General features: G+C 55.7%; 1 protein-coding gene across 2 annotated transcripts in view; it reads right to left on the bottom strand.

The window, feature by feature from the left end:
- The window catches only part of AXIN1 (axin 1), a 73,941-nt gene that overhangs the window by 8,392 nt on the left and 45,212 nt on the right, over nucleotides 1-20,337 (bottom strand). For both annotated transcript variants that reach the window (XM_032144890.2, XM_032144891.2), the window contains exons 3-7: nucleotides 18,254-18,394; nucleotides 13,790-13,886; nucleotides 8,157-8,294; nucleotides 2,140-2,669; nucleotides 1,498-1,668 (exon numbers count right to left, since the gene is read on the bottom strand). In XM_032144890.2, coding sequence (XP_032000781.1) covers nucleotides 1,498-1,668; nucleotides 2,140-2,669; nucleotides 8,157-8,294; nucleotides 13,790-13,886; nucleotides 18,254-18,394 — 1,077 coding nt within the window. The remainder of the gene's footprint in view (nucleotides 1-1,497; nucleotides 1,669-2,139; nucleotides 2,670-8,156; nucleotides 8,295-13,789; nucleotides 13,887-18,253; nucleotides 18,395-20,337) is intronic.

Raw genomic sequence — 20,337 nt, 5'->3', positions numbered from 1 at the left:
GCCAGGGTGACAGAGGGAGACTCTGTCTCACAAAATTAAAAAAAAGTCTTAATGAATAGAAAGTATAAATATGTCTCAAAGTGGAATGTATTAATACTTACCCTAAAATATGGGACATGCAATATTTAGTATATACAGATATTTAAAAAAAGGATTCGGCCGGGCACGGTGGCTCACGCCTGTAATCCTAGCACTCTGGGAGGCCAAGGCGGGCAGATCACCAGAGGTCGGGAGTTCGAGATCAGCCTAACATGGCAACCACCCCCTGCCCCGGTCTCTACTAAAAATACAAAAATCAGCCGGGCGTGGTGGCGCACTCCTGCAGTCCCAGCTACTAGGGAGGCTGAGGCAGGAGAATTGCTTGAACCCAGGAGGTGGAGGTTACAGTTAGCCAAGATTGCACCATGCACTCCAGCCCGCCGGGCGACAGAGCTAGCCTCCGTCTCAAAAAAAAAAAAAAAAAAAAGACTCGAAGGCCAGGAGTGGTGGCTCATGCCTGTAGTCCCAGCATTTTGGGAGGCCAAGGTGGGAAGATCGCTTGAGCCCAAAAGCTTGAGACCCACCTGGCAACACACTGAGACTCCTCTCTACAAAAATGAGCCAGGCATGGTGCTGTGCACCCCTGTTCCCTCGGGAGCCCCAGAAAAACGATGAGCCCGTCCCCACCCCAGTCAGCACCGATGGGGACCCCAAGGCCTCGTGGAACAGGCTTCCAACACAGGCAGCGGGGGCCGCGCCCCAGGCGCTCAGCTGCCTCACAAGTTCTCACCAAATAATGCGGAGGAAGGTGCGGCCTGGCCAGGGCCTGGGTGTGGGGGGGTAGATCAGGACCTAAGATTGAGGAAGCTGGGGCCACCCACCCGCCAGGGCCGACACTTCCCAGCTGACCTGCCTCTCTGACCACGACGGGAAGGTGGGAGGCCCCACCTGCTGGGTTCCGGGCACGAGTGCAGGCCCAGGGGGCAAGACTGGCCCGGCGGGCAGCGGCAGGGGCTGCACCTGTGGCACCGGGGCCTTGCTCCACACCACACAGGCGGCCTCTGCCCTTCTGGGAGGAGAGAAGTGCTCAGGCTCCACTAGAGCCTCCCCAGCCCTCAGCAGGACGGCCAGGTATGAGCACGTAAGGCTTCTCCATGGGCACCTCGGGAGTGACGGTCAGCGGGGCCTTCCCAGGTGACTTAGGTCATTCTCATGTGGGGGTGAGACTGGAAATGACCTCCCGAGAGCATCTGTGCTGCCTGTGGGGTGACAGCCACATCGGCTTCCCTCCTGCTCGGGGCTTCAGGGACAGCCTCTCTCTGGGGACATGAGGTTTTCCTCCTGGAGACGTGGGGCCCAGGGAGCCTGCCGGAGGGTGCCACAGTGACGGGAAGCGTGAGGCGTCACAGGCGACACTCGCCACACACACTGAAGCTGCACACACTGAGCCTGTGCGGAGGCCAGGCGTGGCAAAGCAGGCCCCACGAGCACAAGGCTGGCTGCGTGCAGGGTGCTCACCCATGGCCGGTCCTGCGGTGCCTGCTGATCTCCTTTTCCCCCTCAATGATCCACTGCATGATTTTCTGGTTCTTCTCCGCATCCTCCGAGGTGCCTGGCACCTCGCTGCTGGCGCTCTTTCCCGACTCGGCCTTCTTGACATTTCTTTTGCACGCCATGCCCGCCTTCCCACTGCAAGGGCAAGACCAAGAGCTGCGAGTCGCCCTGGCCTCCCGTGGCCGAGGCTGTGCCCCTTTCTCGTCTGCGAGGGCCCCTCCTGGCCTCTGTAAGGCTCCCGTGGTGCAGCCGCCGCCTGCCGTCCCCTGCCCGCTGTTCCCCACCCGCTGTCCCCTGCCCGCTGTCCTGGGGCTGTCTGGGGGCTGGTTTCCTCTTTAAACACACAGGCGGTCACTGCTCACCCCCTGAAGACTGAGGGCCAGAGCGGGAGCCGGGGTCGGGCTGTGGCCCCTAACCTTCATCTCCCACCTGAGGTCACAGCGTGGACTCCCCTGACCCAGGGCCCACTCCACTCCCTCCAGCAGAGGGGCCTCCTGCCTGTTGCTGGCGGTCCTGGGTTTCCTGAGTTTTATGAGGAGGTTCCGGCCTTCTGCAGGGACACAGCCTCACCCCGAGCCCCCTCCTCGCTGACAGGCGCACGCTCACCTGTGGGCCAGGCCATCACTGGTGTTGGGGACAGCGCCCACATTCTCTGAGTAGCCTCGGGACTTTGCCCCATGGCTGTGCGGATCCGGGCCCCAGGCGAAGCTGCCCTGGGCCCTGCGGGCGGCCTCGGCCTCCACCTGCTCCTTGGGCCGGGCTGTGCTGTGGTGGACGTGGTGGTGGACGTGTCGGTGGTGGTGCAGGCCGGCCGCATCCAGCTTCGCCCCTGACTTGGGTGCGTGCTTCCCGTGCCCCGAGGCGGCACCCCCCAGTGCCACTGGCATCTTGGCCACGTGCCCACTGTCCGGGGAGCGGTGGCCAGGCCCAGGTGACTGGCGGCCAGGTGTCCTCAGCACACGCTGCACGTGCTCGTCCAGGATGCTCTCAGGGTTCTCCTCGTGTGCGTCCCGGAGCCCGGCACAGCCCACGTCCACACAGCGGGATGGGAAGTGGTGCCAAGCGGGGGCGGGAGGCAGCTTGTGGCACGGCCCTGGGGGTCCTGAGGATGGATCGCCATCCTCACCTTCCTCCTCCTGTGTGGGGACAAGCAGCACCATCACCTCAGCACCAGCTGCACACTCGGGGAAAACAAAGCATCGGCCTGGCCCAGCAGCCCTGGCAGATGCCATCCCAGCCCAGGGTGGCCGGGGGCCCCTCCCCACCGGTGCTGTCCCTGAGGATGGAGAGGCAGAACGGGGCACAGACAGAAGGAGCGGAGACAGCAGGGCCTCAAGGAATGCAGTGTATGTGTCGGCTGTGGGCAGAGCTCTGCACGGATTTAGTTTAGATTTATTCTTTTTTTGAGACAAGTTCTTGCTCTGTTGCCCAGGCTGGAGAACAGTGGTGTGATCTCAGCTCACTGCAGCCTCCGCCTCCTAGGCTCAAGCGATCCTCCCACCTCAGCCTCCAAAATAGCAGAGACCACTGCCGTGTGCCACCACACCCGGCTAATTTTTTTTTGCATTTTGGGGACAGATGTGACTCTCACCATATTGGCCAGGCTGGTCTCGAATGCCTGAGCTCAAGCAATCTGCCTGCCTTGACCTGTATTATAATATATATATATATATATATTTTTTTTTTTTTTTTGAGACAGAGTCTTGCTCTGTTACACAGGCTGAAGTGCAGTGGTGCCATCTCGGCTCGCTGCAACCTCTGCCTCCTGGGTTCAAGCGATTCTCCTCCTTCAGCCTCCCAAGTAGCTGGGACTACAGGTGTGCGCCACCACACCCAGCTAATTTTTGTATTTTTAGTAGAGACAGGGTTTCACTATGTTGGCCAGGCTAGTCTCAAACTCCTGACCTCATAATCCACCCGTCTCGGCCTCCCAAAGTGTTGGGATTACAGGCGAGAGCCACCGCGCCCGGCCTCTCATTATATTTTAAGGAGAACCTCGCCCTTATACAGAACAGCTCTTGGGTTATGTACATGTTGCGCCTGGTGAGCTTCCACATGAAGCCAGTGGAGTTTCACTTGATTCTCCAAGTTAACAGGTGCCAAAGCTTGTCTGTCAGAGCAAACATTTGATCAATTCCAAGCTGCATCTCATACTTATTTTCTCATCTTATTGGATTGACAAACAAACAGTGTCGAGTAAATCTGGTGTTAACACAAAAGAGAGGGAACTAAGCTCCCATGTATGTGTGTATGTGTTTGTTTATTTAGAGTCAGAGTCTCGCTCTGTCGCCCAGGCTGCAGTGCAGTGGCACGATCTTGGCTCACTGCAACCTCTACCTCCCGGGCTCAAGCAATCCTCCTGCCTCAGCCTACTGAGTAGCTGGGATTATAGGAGTGCGCCACCATGCCTGGCTAATTTTTTGTATTTTTAGTAGAGACGGGGTTTCACTATACTGGCCAGGCTGGTCTCAAACTCCTGACCTCAGGTGATCCACCCACCTTGGCCTCCCAAAGTGCTGGGATTACAAGTGTGAGCTACCACACCTGATCGCAGTGGCACCATCACAGCTCAAGGCAGCCTCAACCTCCAGGGGTCAAGCGATCCTCCTGCTTCAGCCTCCCAAGTAGCTGGGACTACAGGTGCATGCCACCATGCCCCATTAATTTTTTCTTTTTTTTTTTTTTTTTTTTTTGTAGAGATGGGGAATCTCACTATGTTGTCCAGCCTGCTCTTAAACTTCTGGCCTCAAGTGATCCTTCTGTCTTGGCCTCTCAAAGTGTTGGGATTACAGATGTGAGCCACTGTGCCCCACCTACCTCTGTATTTTAATATCAACAAACCTCCCAACGTTTAGCACCAAACTCTCACACCTGCAAAACTATCCGAACGCAACTGGAACAGGCGTGCCCCGGAGCTGGTGTGGGTTTGGCTGTGGGCACCTGCACTGGGGCTGAGGGTGAAACATGGCACTAAAGAGGACAGACGGACGCTAGGGCAGAGCCGGGGGACGGGCGGGTGGTGGGCATCCCCTGGCGGATGCGGCTATGCTGCCTCCCTTTCTTTGGTTTTGTAGGACTAAAGGGCCCGGCCACTCTGGGGAGAATTCTTAACTGAGGGTCTTCCTAGGGACTAACAGTGTTTCAAGTTTTAATGCCGTTCGCTGCCTCGGCCGAGCTCCACGTCAGCAGGGATTCCATCATGGGGCTGTGAAATGTTACAGATTAACTTAACCGCTCAGCTAATGGTTTTTGTTTTCTTCTTTGTGCTTTAATTTCCCAAATTTTACAAAGAAAATAGGTTATTTAAAAAAACTGGAGTTCACACCTGTAATCCCAGCATTTTGGGAGGCTGAGGCGGGCGGATCACGAGGTCGGAGACCGAGACCATCCTGGCTAACGTGGTGAAACCCCGTCCCTACTAAAAATACAAAAAAATTAGCCGGGCGTGGTGGCGGGTGCCTGTAGTCCCAGCTACTCGGGAGGCTGAGGCAGGAGAATGGTGTGAACCCGGGAGGCAGAGCTTGCAGTGAGCCGAGATGGCGTCACTGCACTCCAGCCTGGGTGACAGAGCGAGACTCCGCCTCAAAAAACAAAACAAAACAAAGCAAAAAAAAAAAAAAAACTGGAGTTATTCCTTTTAGGGAAGGACCACCACTCCTGGGCCTTGGTGGTGCTGGATCCACACACCTGTGGGCACTGCCGTGCTCCCTGTGGCTGGGGCAGAGCCAGGACTCCACAGGGTGGGGAAGCCTTGAGTCACAGGTGAGAGCCACACACTCAGCACCTGTGGCTACTCCTGCCTTTAACATGTCTTGCTCAAGGCTGGGCGTGGTGGTGGCTCATGCCTGAAATCCCGACACTTTGGGAAGCTGAGGTAGGAGGATCACTTGAGGCCAGGAGTTCAAGACCAGTGTGGGTAATACAGCAATATTCCATCTCTACAAAAATACTAAAAAAAAAAAGTCTCACTCAAAATGTGAACCTGCCCTACTAGAAGCACACACATTGCAAATGGGTCAAGGCGCAAAGATCAGCAGAAAATTACAGAGGGCCAACATGACGGCAAAGGCTCCCACAGAAAATTACAGCGGCCAGCGACCGACACAACAACAAAACAGCAAAGATTTCCGCAGAAAATGACAGCAGCCAACGCGGCAGCAAAACAGCAAAGGCTTCCTTTCCTACATTTCTTTTGTGAGCATGCTTGTTTAAGGGCTGCTAACCTTCACCTGCCCCCCAAATGATGATGCTGACGTCACAGCCCGTGGGCCCGGATGTGGCCTGCTGATGTGTCCATATTCATGGCAACTCTGTTCCCAATGTTTGGTTTTCAGACAACAGCCCAGTAAGGCTCCCAGGCAAGCCCCAATGCCGCTGGCCTCGCATGGGCACAGCCAGCCTCCCCAGGGCCACCCCAGGACGCAAGGGAGCCGCTCCAGTGACCACCAGGTCTGCAAGGCGAGGCCTCACTCTCACCGCCAGGAGCCACGTGGCACTGATGCTGCTCCCGCCAGCCCTGCGGCCCTGGCTAGGTTCCCGATCTTGGAGGACAAATTCCCTGAGTCCTTTCCTTGGGGGACTGTGGAGAAGGTGAACTCGGCACCCGCAGAGCCCTGGAGCTGGCACCACCCACATCTGTGCCCTACCCAGATGAGGGTCACCCTCAGACCAACAGCCAGGGGAGACGAGAGGATGCAGCCGCACATGGTGGCAAAACAATTTACTGAGGATAAAAAAAATCGACGTGTGTGTGTGAGACGTTTTCACAGAAACCCCTTCATGGAGAGCTCCACCACCTGCAGCGACCGCACCTGGTCCCCGCCATGAGTCCCGGCTGCTCAACGAGCTCTGTAAGGTCTGCCTGCCTTCTCAGTGGAGTGCCCGGCACACGTTTCCCAGCTGGGCACCACCAGCGGCACCCTGGTGGCATCTCCAGGCTTCAGGGCACAGCTCACCCGGGTTGTGGGTGAAACAGTGGGTGCACCAAGGGGTCTCCTGTGGTCTGAGGAGAGCTGAAGGTCTGCATTTTACATCCAGGATCAGGTGAATGGAAAGGCTCAGAAGTGCATACATTTTCTCAGTATTCCTATTCACAAACATTGAAAGGAGAACGAAGGACCACCCCCAACTCGAAGGTGCCCATTTACCTCCCATAGGAACTAATCTGGCTAAGAGAAAAGCGAAGGCATTTTTGTTTGTCACCCAGGCTGGAGTGCAGTGGCACAGCCTTGGCTCACTGCAGCCTTGACCTCCTGGGCTCAAGTGATCCTCCCGCCTCGGCTTCCTGAATACCTGGGACTACAGGTGTGTGCCACCACACCCGGCTAATTTTGAAATTTTTTCTAGAGACAGGAATTTGCCACGTTGCCCAGACTCGGCTCAAACTCCTATGGCTCAAGTGCTTCACTCGCCTCAGCCTCCCACAGTGTTGAGGTCACAGGTGTGCACTGCCCGCCCAGCCAGCAAAGGCAGCCCTGCAAGTGAGACAGCCGGGTAGGAAGGGGTCTCCAGAGAAACTCCAGCCGGCCTGCGCACTGGGAGGAGCGCACACTGGGGTGGAGCCACAGAAGTCTGCACCATTTGCAGCGGGGAGGAGCCCGGCCCCGCCTCTTCCCAGGTGGAACCTGGGATTCAGTCTGCAAGGCGGGAAGCACCCTAGGGGAACTCTGGCTTTGTGGGAAGTGATTTTTTTTTTCAGGTAGAGTTTCACTCTTGTCACCCAGGCTGGAGTGCAGTGGTACAATCTCGGCACACTGAAGCCTCCGCCTCCCGGGTTCAAGCGATTCTCCAGCCTCAGCCTCCTGAGTAGTTGGGATTACAAGCCCCCGCCACCACACCCGGGTAATTTTTGTATTTTTCATTAGAGATGGTGTTTCACCATATTGGCCAGGCTGGTCTCGAACTCCTGACCTCGGGTGTTCCGCCCGCCTCCGTCTCCCAAAATGCTGGGATGACAGGCGTGAGCCACTGCGCCCGCCCGTTTCCCTTTTTACCTTTTCACCCAATAAACTCTGTCCTTCTCACCCTTCAAACTGTCTGTGAACCTAATTTCTTGTGGCCATGTGAAAGGGACCTGTCTTTAGCTGAATTAAGCAGAGTCCTACAACCGAAGTGCCTAGAGCGCCGTGCACCACGGCCTCAAGGAACCAAGAGTGAACAGGAGGCGGCAGAAGTCTCAGGATCGCAGCCCCCGACAGCACGTAGAAGAAACTCCTGCATGCCACTAGCCCTTCCTGCTCTGCACATGCTCATCTCACTTGCCAGCCACATGGGGTGAAGAAGTTGAGATCACCCTGCTGCAGCCTCAGCTTGTGGCCCTGCCACCCACAAATGACCAGGCACAGCAGGCAGCTGTGTCACCCCCGGCCCCTTCAATGCGGGTGACCGAGGTGCGTCTCTGGGCCTCTGAGGGTGGGATGGGGCCGCTGGGACATCCCATCCTGAGCTGGGGCTCGGCTGCAGAGAAAGGGGCACGGGGGATTCAGCCGGGAGGCCTCGTGGGTCAGCAGGCCTCGGCCAGCTCTGGGCATCCCCACAGAGAATCGGGGCCAAAGCTGTCCTCCCAGCTGTAAGTAAACAGCACGACACCGACGTGGAGTGTGACACTGACGCGGCCCACTCACCATGCGCACGCGCTTCAACCGCTCCTCCAGCTTCTCCTCAGCCTCCCGCGTGCGCTGCACGGCCTCCAGGCGGTGGATGAGCTCCTGTGCGAACTTCTGGGGCTCCACGCGGACCTCCTTCGGCACCCGGTACGTGCGCTGTGAGGGAGAGGACTGTGAGGCACGGGGGTAGAAAGGTCACTGGCTAAACGTTTCTTTGTGAAGGGAAAGAGCGTGTGCTATCTATGTTGTATTTTATTTCATTTTTTTTGAGACAAACTCTCGCTCTGTGGCCCAGGCTGGAGTGCAATGGCGTGATCTTGGCTCACTGCAACCTCTGCTTCCCGGGTTCAAGCGATTCTCCTGCCTCGGTCTCCCAGGTAGCTGGGACTACAGGTGCCCACCACCACGCCTGGCTAATTTTTGTATTCTTAGTAAGGATGGGGTTTCGTCATGTTGGCCAGGCTGGTCTCAAACTCCTGACCTCAGGTGACCCGCCCCCTTCAGCCTCCCAAAGTGCTGGGATTACAGGTGTGAGCCACCGGGCCCGGGCTTTGTTGTATTTTAAAGCAAGAGTTTACTTTTTCCTCCTTTCAGCTGGGAATCAACTTCCTCACGGCCCCCCTTATCCTGTCCGGCCAGTCTGTCCTTCATTCCCCACGGACCCAGGACACAGGGCTGCTTCTTTCCAACGTCTCCCGACCACCAGATCAAGAGGCCTGAGCAGGGCAGCTTTGGGACACACAGCCGGCGCTCCCCACCCGCTTCAGAGAAACGCTTGAGGAGACGCCCGCAGAAGGTGTGAGCAGAAGACCGTCAAGGCCTCACCCACGGCAGGGAAGGACGCACGGGATTTGGAGGACAGGGGAGGTCTGGGAAAGGCGGGCTTTCCTTTTTAAAAGAACGTAAAGGCCAGGTGGTGGCTCATGTCTATAGTCAGCATTTTGGGAAGTAGAGGTGAGCAGATTACTTGCGCCCAGAAATTAAGAGACCAGTCTGGCCAACAAAGTGAGACCTCATCTCTACAAAAACCATTTTTTTTTAATTAGCCGGGTGTGGTGGCACCTGCGGTCCCGACTGCTTGGGAGGCTGAGGTGGGAGGATCGGATCGCGCTAAGTCCTGGGAGATCAAGGCTGCAGTGAGTCGAGGTCACGCCGCTGCCCTGCAGCCTGGGTGAGAGAGTGAGACCCCGTCTCAAAATAGTAACAATCCATCTGCAGTGTGTTTTATAGTAATACTGTATCACTTGCTTGTTTGTTTTGAGACGGAGTCTCGCTCTGTTGCCCAGGCGGGAGTGCAGTGGCGCGATTTCAGCTCACTGCAAGCTCCACCTCCCAGATTCAGGCCATTCTCCTGCTTCAGCCTCCCAAGTAGCTGGGACTACAGGCGCCTGCCACCACGCCCGGCTAATTTTCTTTTTGTATTTTTAGTAGAGATGAGGTTTCACCGTGTTAGCCAGGATGGTCTCGATCTCCTGACCTCGTGATCTGCCCGCCTCGGCCTCCCAAAGTGCTGGGATTACAGGCGTGAGCCACTGCGCCTGGTCCCCGTATAGCTTTTTTAAAAAATAGAGATGGGGTCTTGCTGCCCAGGCTGGCCTCGAACTCCTCCCACCTCGGCCTCCCAAAGCACTGGGATTACAGGCGTGAGCCACCACACCTGGTCCTGTGTAACTTTCAAGGGTACTTCATTTTAAATTTCAAACTTCAAAACAGCTGCAAAAATAGAACGAGGAATTCCTGTCCACCTTCACCCAGATTCCCCAAGGGCTCACATTCTGCCATAACTGCTTTATCATCCCCTCACCGGCAGGCACATGCGTACACACACACCCCCACACACACGCAGGCACACACACCCACACACGCACACACGTACACAAACAGGCACGCTCACTTTTCTGAAGCAGTTAGAGTGTATTTAACAAAAGCAAGGCCGCTCTCATACCTAACCACAGTACAAATATGGATGGTTAAAAAAACTGACCCTGATACAATAACATCATGTGGCAGATCTTAGTCCAATTTTGTCAGCTGCTCCAGTAACATCCTTCATAGCAAAACACGCTTTAAAATCCAGGCCGCCAGCGTCTAAGCCGCGGAGGGATGAAGCCAGGGACAGCTCCCCGTGACAAGCAAGCAGGGTGGCAGATGGGAGGTGGGACCCTCCGTGTGTGTGGCCTTCCTGCCCTCCTGCCGTGGGCTCTGGCGCGGTCCTGGCTCTGTGCACCCCAGTTTCTCATCTACAAAATGAGAGTAGAAACAGCACCTAAACCTCAGAAGGATGTGGTGAGACTGGACACGGAAGCCACACAAAAGGCGTCCTCCGGGCTCAGATGCTCCATAGTAGACGGGGCTCAGAGAGAGGCCGGCCCTGGAGCCACAGGCTTCACTTCAAGGAACGTGGAGTATGAAGGGGCCAAGGGCACACCTAGGACACTGGGTGATGCCCGAGAGCCGGAAGAGTCACTGCTGGAGTCTGGGCTGTGCCCAGCGCCAGGAAGGGGTCTGTCCTGGAGCCAAGGAGGAGCATCCAGTGCTTCTAGAAGATGATGAGGAAGGCTGGGGCTGGCACCAGCAGGGATGTGGGCCGGTGTGTCCGGGTGTGTGGACAGCAGGGCGTCCACACAGATGGCAAGGAACAACAAGCCGCCCTTTCCTGCTGCACCCGGGGCCTGGAGGCTGGGTGGCTGGGGGGCCATGCGGGCTTTTCCGTGCCCAGTGCTGGGCAAGGCGCAGACGTGGGAGTGGCACACACAGGACTGAGAGCTGCCAGCACTGCAGGGACCACGGCTGCTGTGTCTGCAGACAGCCAGAGGCACAGACAGGAGCGCTCACGGTCTGAACAGTCAGCCCCACAGAGACCAAGAGCAGGACGAAAAGCGCATCATCAGGCCCAGACAGCAGCACGGCTGAGGGGCCAACAGGCGCGCTGAGGCCGCCACGCGAGCTCCATAGAAAGTCTCCAGGTGGCCCTGCAGGCTGCGTCACCACAGTTCTGAGAAGAGCAAAACTGTCAGAGTCATCAGATTTACAGAGAATGGCAACCTCTCCAGCTTTAGAGGAACAGAAAAAAATATGATAAAGGAAAAAGCCAAGTAAATGAAAATGTGAAACTTCAAAGTAACTGCAAAGGCTAAAGATGAAGAGGCCCCTCCCCGCAAGGCAGGGATTCTGGGACCAGATGCTGTAAAGCCACAGCCCCCAAACCTTTTGGCACCAGGGACCAGTTTCGTGGAAGACAATTTTTCCATGGACAGTGGGGGGAGGAGGGGTTTCAGGATGAACCTGCTCCAACTCTGATGGTCAGGTGTTAAAGAGTCTCACACAGTGCACGCAGCCTGGGCCTCCGTGGGCGCAGCCACAACAGGGTTCTGCTCCTATGAGCATCTAAGCTGCTCCCCTCCTGCTGTCCCTGCTGCAGAGCCACGGACCCACCAGAGAAACGGCATAGCTTTTGCAAAACCAAGGCCCTCAACAGAGCAGAAGTGGGCGGTGCGGCCACGGCACATCCTGCTAGCCCATCGGCTTCCTGGGCCTCCCCCGCCTCTGCTCACCACCATCCTCGGGTCCAATTTCCCAGTAGCAGCAGTGAGCAGGCCCTGGGCAGCTGTGCCCATGATGAGGGTTTCTCACTTGGGCCTCTGGCTGAGGGACTGCCCACCGAAGGTTCCAACCACACCCCCGCCTGACAGGCCATACGGACCTGATGCAGGTTCCTACTGAGCCTCAGATGAGGTTGTTTGCTGCAGACCGTTCACACAGAAACGCACACTGCGGCCCCCACCCCACCACACAAGGGCCCTCTGCGGGTGCAGAACGCAACAGGGCCTGCTCCTGCCTGTGCCTGCCGCCTCTGTTGGCTTTCATCTTCCTGGCGACTCAACGGTGACCCTCCAGGACCTGAGGGCTCTGTGCTTCCCTCGGTTCTGGAAGGTTCTGACGATGACACCAGGGACTCGCCATCGGCCTCCTCTTTTCTCTGTGATGCATCCTGAGAGGTCTTTCCAGGTCCAAGTTCCAGGCACCAACGCACTCCTCAGCTTTTGTCCTTCCTGACCCTTCTGAGGGGAGGTTGCTTGCCTGACGCCCCCTCATCCAAGGTCTGTGGCGTGCACTTCCTACACACGAAGACTCTGACCAGCACCCCAAAATCGGGGCACTCCTGTGGACAGAAGCCTCCTGCAGGCCTCAGCCCACTCAAGCCCCGTCCTCATGGGCACACAGGGCTGGCCCGGGCCTGTGGTTGCTCAGCTGTCATCTCTCGGGCCTCCTTCATCCGAGCAGCTCCGCGGGTTCTTGACGTTCAGGATCTGTGACTTGAAAATCAGAGGCCGGTGGCTGTGCAGGAGCCCTCGACTTGGGCTGTGACCTCATGATAGCCTTGGGCCATTCCTGGCAGGCAGGGCCCCAGATCTTCCGCAGCACACGCACGCACACACATACGCACCCACACACAGCCTACAATGTCAGCCACTTTTTGTTAAGTAGACACCACTGGCGCCTAGTTTTAGCCAAACCTGAGTCAAGGGTTGGCTGGCATCTTCTCAGAAGTGAGAACAAACCAACATCCTTTCTTTTCAACCATAAAGAAATTCCTGACTTGGAAACTGATGTCTGCAGAAAAGCTAAAAGGCTAAGATATCCTGACCAAAACTGTGTCAATGCTCTCAAAATGCCTACTTCCCTGCACAGACACTCAGATGGTCACACGGTTCAACCTCAGACACCGTGGCTAACAGTGGGTTGAGAACAACCCACTGTTGTGGCCGGGCGCGGTGGCTCACGCCTGTAATCCCAGCATTTTGGGAGGCCGAGGTGGGCGGATCACGAGGTCAGGAGATGAGACCATCCTGGCTAACACGGTGAAACCCCGTCTCTACTAAAAATACAAAAAATTAGCCGGGCGTGGTGGCGGGCGCCTGTAGTCCCAGCTACTCGGGAGGCTGAGGCAGGAGAATGGCGTGAACCCGGGAGGCGGAGCTTCCAGTGACAGCAAAACTCCCATCTCAAAAAAAAAAAGAAAAAAAAAAGAAAACGCTTTTCTCATCTTCTTTCCTGTTCAAAGTCAACCCATCAGAATAAGGAAAGATCATTAATCCATTCATCAACGCAGGAGTGCTCTGCAGACGGAGTCAGGCTGTGCTGGGCTCCAGCCGGCACTCAGCTCCACGACCCGAGACTGGGCAAAGGTGCCATTATTCTATCCAACAGCGAAAGCCGAGGCAGCTTTAAAATCCAGACGTTCACCTGGAGACGACCACTGTTCAGCCACAGAAGCACCAAGTTTTCCCCAAGGGCTATGCAGGGGCCAGGCCTGGGCTGAGTCATGAGAAAGGCTCAGAGCTCCCCCTCTTGAGGGGAAGCATCCAACTTGACAAGGCAAGACACTTCCTGCCACCAGGGAGGGTGTGGCCCTGGGGCGTGGGGGCTCTTCTGAATGACCAGCTCCCTCTGGACCCTAAATGCTGCCTGAGACTTGATGTCCCCTGCTGCCCTCAAGGACTGGCCACTTGCAGGTGTTTCTGGGATCACACGCTTACGCCTAGAGGTAAGCCTGGCTCATGGGGGGCCAGGCAAGTGCGTTTCCCGTGCACCAGGCCCACGCTGAGTGGGGAGGACGACGGGCTGAGGGCCGCAGAGCCGGTACTTACGGGGATGTGAGGTAGGGGCACCCGCCCATTGACCTGCACGCTCTCCTGCATCTCCCTGCGGTGCTGCTTACGGATCCTGTATGGGGGGATCCCATCCCTGTCCAGGAGAAAGAGGCAGCCGTTAACTCAGAGAGGAGCAGGAGAGCCAGCACCGTGCCTACAGAGCTACCAGCCCCGACCGCTAGTCAGCAGGCAATGGTGACGACACCTGTGAGCCGCCACCACCACTGACACACGTGCACACAGGTGATGCAGGCACCCGTGTGTGCACAGGGGAACATGTACACACAAAGGCTCACATGTGATGGTAAAGCCCAGGTGCCCAGCCACGCGCCCTCCCAGCTGGTGTTTACTGGGCACCTCCACAAAGCCTCCTTGTACCTGCCTGTTCTTTAGGGCCTGACAGCTAAGAGAGGTTTCTACATTTTTAAAGGGTAGGGGAAGAATCTGTGACAGGGACTGCCTGTGGCTGCAAAGCCTCACATATTCACTGCCAGCCCTGCACGGGAAACGTCTGCTGGTCCCTGCTTGTGGCCTAGACCACGGTGCAGTGTGCCTGCCTGGGAGGGCACTGCTAAATGGACCAAAAACATTTCAGGGTTGCACCGTGGGCAGCCAGGACAACCAGTGCCCCACGGAAAGGTAAGAGATGCCAAGGCTGCACACACTGCTTCTCTCCAGGAGCTGGCAGGGCCGCGTGGTCTCTGAAGGAGGCACAAGGTAGCTCTTTCGCAACGAGTTTTCTTTTTTTTTTTTGAAACGGAGTCTTGCTCTGTTGCCCAGGCTGGAGTGCAGTGGCGCGATCTTGGCTCACTGCAAGCTCCGCCTCCCGGGTTCACGCCATTCTCCTGCCTCAGCCTCTCCGAGTAGCTGGGACTACAGGCGCCCGCCACCACGCCCGGCTAATTTTTTGTATTTTTAGTAGAGACGGGGTTTCACCGTGTTAGCCAGGATGATCTCAATCTCCTGACCCCGTGATCTGCCCGCCTCGGCCTCCCAAATTGCTGGGATTACAGGCGTGAGCGACCGCGCCCGGCCCGCAACAGGTTTTCTTTATGAACCCTTTAGAAGATCATAAAAAACACGGAAGTCAGATTACACATGGTCTGAATAGTTACCCTAGGGTTAAGATAACTCATGCACAACCATCCTTCATGAAAGCTCTCGCCCTCTCCCAGCTATCAGAAAAGCTGCCTTCGGGCTGGGCGCGGTGGCTCACGTCTGTCATCCCCGCATTTTGGGAGGCCGAGGCGGGCGGATCACGAGGTCAGGAGATCGAGACCATCCTGGCTAATAGGGTGAAACCCCGTCTCTACTAAAAATACAAAAAATTAACTGGGTGTGGTGATGGGCACCTGTAGTCACAGCTACTCGGGAGGCTGAGGCAGGAGAATGGCGTGAACCTGGGAGGCAGAGCTTGCAGTGAGGTGAGACTGTGCCACTGCACTCCAGTCTAGGGACAGAGCGACCGTCGAAAGAGACAAAGAAAGAGGAGGAAGAAAGGGGCAAGGAGAGAGAGGGAGGGAGGAGGGAGAGGAGAAGGAAGAGGGAGGGGAGGAGAGGGGAGGGGAGGGGAGGAGAGGAAAGGAAAAGCAAAGCTGCCTTCGGAAGCACGGCAGCTCCAGGGATCTCTGCCGCACGCAGGGGCCTCCCAGACCTGCCAGGAGACACAGGACGACTGGAGAGAGCGCCCGACCCAGGGCTGCGTGGCAGACACGGCAACTCCTGAGGCGTCCTCGGCTGTCACAGCACCACTGAGTGCTGTGGGCAATGGTGAGAGAAGTCCAGGTCTGGCTCAGCCACGGTGGGCGTCAGGAACAAGTGAATCTAAAACTCACCTAACACTTGCCTTGGGGTTTGTTCAAGTGTCCTGAAGCCACCAACCTACTGGTTTCTTAGACATGATACCTGAACTGGGTAACCTCCACAGGCCTCTGTGGATGAGACACTGTCCCCACATCCGTGTCCACAACCCACAGCCTCTCGAGCGTCGTGTGGAATGGTCGTGAGCTTGCCACCAGCAAGCTGAGCCCAGCTGCCCCACCAGAATGATGCTCTTCACCTGTCCACTGTTTACCTCTGATGTGCTTTCAAGTATGTGTAGCAATTTTACATTCTAAATTGTTAAACACTTCAGTACAAACCAAGAGGAACAGAATATCAAGGAAAAAAAATATCTATTTATTTTAGGTCCTCCCTTTAGGAAACATATGGCCCTTTTCTTGGAGAGAATTAGGAGACTTTTTGAGAAAACTGAGCCGGCAGGTTAATTTTTGTTGTAGTAACACAGTTTTGGGGAAGAGGGAAACCAGATGCTAGGATGCACGGTCTGCTCAGGCGCTCCGTGGGCTGCACTGCACCTAACCACCTGGCCTGGGGCTTCAGGACCATGGCAGGCACTGCTTCAACTCCAGTAACCTCAAGTCAGGTGCTGCTAAAAGCACGTCAACATTTTATTTTGAAGATTCAAAATTAAATGAGGATGAAAGAAACCAGGAGAAGCCACACACAGCAGCTCTGCCCGGAAGGGGCCAAGACCTACTGCAATGTGGGCTGGCTGAATTTGGTTCAGAAATAGAATCTGACAACTTGTTCTGCTCATCTGAAATTCAGGTTTTGAAACATAAAGACAGGCAAAGGAAAAGAACAAACCAGCCAGGCACAGTGGCTCATGCCCATAATCCCAGCACTCGTGAGGCTGAAGTGGGTGCACTGTTTGAGCCCAGGAGTTCGAGACTGCATAGTGAGGCCTCGTCTCCACAAAAATAATAATAATCATTAGCCGGCGTGGTGGCGCACGCTTGTAGCCTCAGCAACTCGGAAAGCTGAGGCAGAATTGCTTGGGCCCAGGAGACGGAAGCTGCAGTAAGCCAAGATCGCACCATTGCAGTCCAGCCTGGGTGACAGTGAAATCCTGTCTCAAAATGATAAGAACCATAAAAATGGTACATAGAGTGGGACCATCACTTAAAACACATTCGTAAAAAGATGGGCAGAATCACCAGCAGGTGAGAAGTCCCTCTCTCCTCCTTCTCCAGCCCTATCCAGATCTCCAGGCTTTCATGGAGAACCCAGCTAAGCGGGAAAGACATCTGGGACACCACTGGCTGCAGTGGGGATGGAGGGTGGCGGTCCGCGGGCTCCAGCTGCTCACAAGTTCATAGCCGCTGGCCTCCTCCAATGCTGAGGCTGCTGCAGGGAGACCCTGGTGCCTGCGGCTCGGCCCCAGCCCTGGCTAGGATGGCTGGTGGGCGGGTGGCGTGTGGCGCACAGACCAGAGCTGGGAAGGTCTGAGCTTCACGGGTAACCAAGACCCCAAATGACCTGCACAGGCTGGCAGCCAATGCCCTACTGCGACAAGACTGTCGGCATCATCTAATGCCTGGGGTGTACACAGGTCCCGAAAAGCCAGCTGCGAAGCACAGGGGAAGACGTCATAAAACAAGCACGTTCCTACACATGGGGTTTCCCTGGACAATGAAAGAATAAGCTTCCGCCTGTCACCTCGAGGGTCACACATGTGTAGCCCAGGCCGTCCCTGGGCCACTGAGGCCCTGCCCTCAGCACAACCACAGCATCTTCCCTCACTCCTGCTCCCAGCCCCTTGCCAAGTGGGTGACGGGGACAAGACAGGACCCGGCACTGCACCAGCGTCGGCAGAAACGCCACCCTCGGGGACCGCATCACTCGCCACAGCCAGTGGTGAGGCAGCTGGCCTGTGCCTGTCTTTAAGCTGAAACCCCAGACTCTGAAAACCAAAGAGCAAACTCTAGCCGGGGCAGCCTACAGACTGTCTTAGGTTCACCCTCGATCCTTCCTCACGGGGAGGTCCCAGCAGCCCTGGTCACAGAGAGAAGCAACCGACACAAAGCTGAGCCCTCACTTGTGCCGCTCGGAGGACGGCCTCTGCAGCGCGCCTGCCTGCATGTCAGATGCCCTCTCACTGAGACCTGGGGAGCCAGGAAACGCCTTCCCTGAAGACAAAGCCCAGGCATCGCTGGGTCAGCACGAAGCCCCTTCTGAGCTGGCCGTGCTCTGCAGCAGGGTGGGACTTACACGCTGCCGTCTGTGAGGGACAGGGTGTCCGGGGCGGGACTTACACGCTGCTGTCCGTGAGGGACAGGGTGTCTGGGGCGGGACTTACACGCTGCTGCGGGGCGGGACTTACACGCTGCTGTCCATGAGGGACAGGGTGTCCGGGGCGGGACTTACTGCCGTCCGTGAGGGACAGGGTGTCCGGGGCGGGACTTACTGCTGTCCGTGAGGGACAGGGTGTCTGGGGCGGGACTTACACGCTGCTGTCCGTGAGGGACAGGGTGTCCGGGGCGGGACTTACACGCTGCTGTCCGTGAGGGACAGGGTGTCCGGGGCGGGACTTACACGCTGCCGTCCGTGAGGGACAGGGTGTCCGGGGCGGGACTTACTGCCGTCCGTGAGGGACAGGGTGTCCGGGGCGGGACTTACACGCTGCTGTCCGTGAGGGACAGGGTGTCTGCATCGCTGGACAGGCTCTGCTGCTCACTGTCGTTGGCACTGGTGGCTGGGGCCAGGGCGTAGCCGGCATTGACATAATAGGGGTTGACTGGCTCCCGCCAGGATCCACACCTGCAAACAGGCAAGCAGGGCACGTTAGTGACAGCCTGCCAACAGCCTCTCATTTTATTCCACATTTTCATATTATCTGAATATCTCAACGTATTAATTAAAAACACAAGCAATTTGGAGAAAAACACGGAGCATGGAGAAAAGACCAGCATCTCCACCTGTCCTCTCGTCCCTCTGTCCTTTCCAACGGGGTGCATTAAAGCGCCGGGCATCTTTCCAGATCTCTCCTCTGATTTCAGGCCCACACAGAGCATCCACACATGATCACTTGGGTTTGTTTTCCATGCACGGCACTAGAAATGGGACACAGATGTTCTGCTCATTCCGAAGTGCGCATCAGGAGAGGACACTGGGTTTTCACCAGGACGAGGCCCTTGGGATTCAGCTCAGACATCTCTGCACCTGTGCCCAACTCCAAGCATGGCCACGGGACTGATGTCAGGGCCAGTATGTGACAGTGTGTGTGAGTGGTGCCACCTCCTGTCCCCCTACCTAGAGCAGAGGTTCCTCCCCAGCTCCTGGGACGATTCACCTCTTCTTGTTACCACAAAATTAGCCGGGAAATGACACCTTGTTTCAATCTGCATTTCCCTGATTAATGGTCAGATTGGCAGTTTAGGGTATTTGTCATTTAAACTTCTTCCTCTTTATCTGTTCATATGGTTTGCCATTTTCTATGGAGTGGATTATGAGTTTCTTAGTGATTTACAGAAGTCTTCAAATAGACTTGTTACTAATCTCTGGTTATATATGCGAAAAACATTTTCTCCTAAATGTCATTTTTCTTTTTAACATTGCTCAGGTTGATTTTGGTCAAACAAGTTTTTCATTTCTACGAAATCAGACAGGCTGGGTGCGGTGGCTCACGCCTTTAATCCCAGCACTTTGGGAGGCCGAGGAGGGCAGATCATGAGGTCAGGAGATTGAGACCATCCTGGCTAACCCAGTGAAACCCCGTCTCGACTAAAAATACAAAAAATTAGCCGGGCGTGGTGGCAGGTGCCTGTAGTCCCAGCTACTCAGGAGGCTGAGGCAGGAGCATGGTGTGAACCCGGGAGGCGTAGCTTGCAGTAAGCTGAGATCACGCCACTGCACTCCAGCCTGGGCGACAGAGCGAGACTCCGTCTCAAAAAAAAAAAAAAGAACAGCCTGACCAACATGGTGAAATCCCATCTCTACTAAAAACACAAAAATTAGCCAGATGTGGTGGCGTGCACCTATAATCCCAGCTACTAGGGAGGCTGAGGCAGGAGAATCGCTTGAACCCAGGAGGTGGAGATTGCAGTGAGCTGAGATTGCAGCACTGCACTCCAGCCTGGGAGACAGGGTAAGACTCTGTCTCAAAAATAAAATAAATAAATAAATAAGTAAATAAATAAATCAGGTATTCCAATCTTTTCCTTTATTTATTTATTTATTTATTTATTTTCTATTTTGGAAACACAGTCCTTCCTTATTACAAAATTACAAATATATTCTATTTTTCTTTATATGCTCCAAACAGTTTTTTTTAGACCTTCACCTGAAATGTGTGCATACAAAATCTAGCCCAGTCCAGCAGAGCCTAAAGGTAAAAAAAAAAATAATAAGAAATAAATAAAATCTAGCTCACTCCTTCACGTCAAAATGGAGAGCCAGCTGTTAGCATTAAATACTGAATAATCCATCTTGTCCTAAATAATTTTAAGCGCCTCTCTCCACCACATCTAACTCCTGTCACAGGCATGTGCCCCTTCCGGCTGCTCTGCCGTGCTGCCAACCAACTGGCGCGTGGACTCTGCAGGGTCCCTAACTGCCAAGGCCCCACAGTGTGCCCTGAGGCTGCCTCTCCCTTCTAGCGGCTGCCCCCACTCGGCTTTGCTTTCCCTAGTTTCCGTCACTTGCGCTCAGCCAAGGTCTGAAACTAGGTGCGCACAGAGCGGTAAGACTGCGAGAGAAAGAGA

The sequence above is a fragment of the Hylobates moloch genome, unplaced genomic scaffold (assembly GCF_009828535.3).
Source record: "Hylobates moloch isolate HMO894 unplaced genomic scaffold, HMol_V3 SCAFFOLD_23, whole genome shotgun sequence".
Classification (NCBI taxonomy): Eukaryota; Metazoa; Chordata; class Mammalia; order Primates; family Hylobatidae; genus Hylobates; species Hylobates moloch.
Note: the sequence above shows the minus strand (reverse complement) of the source record. Positions and strands in the feature narration are given on the sequence as shown.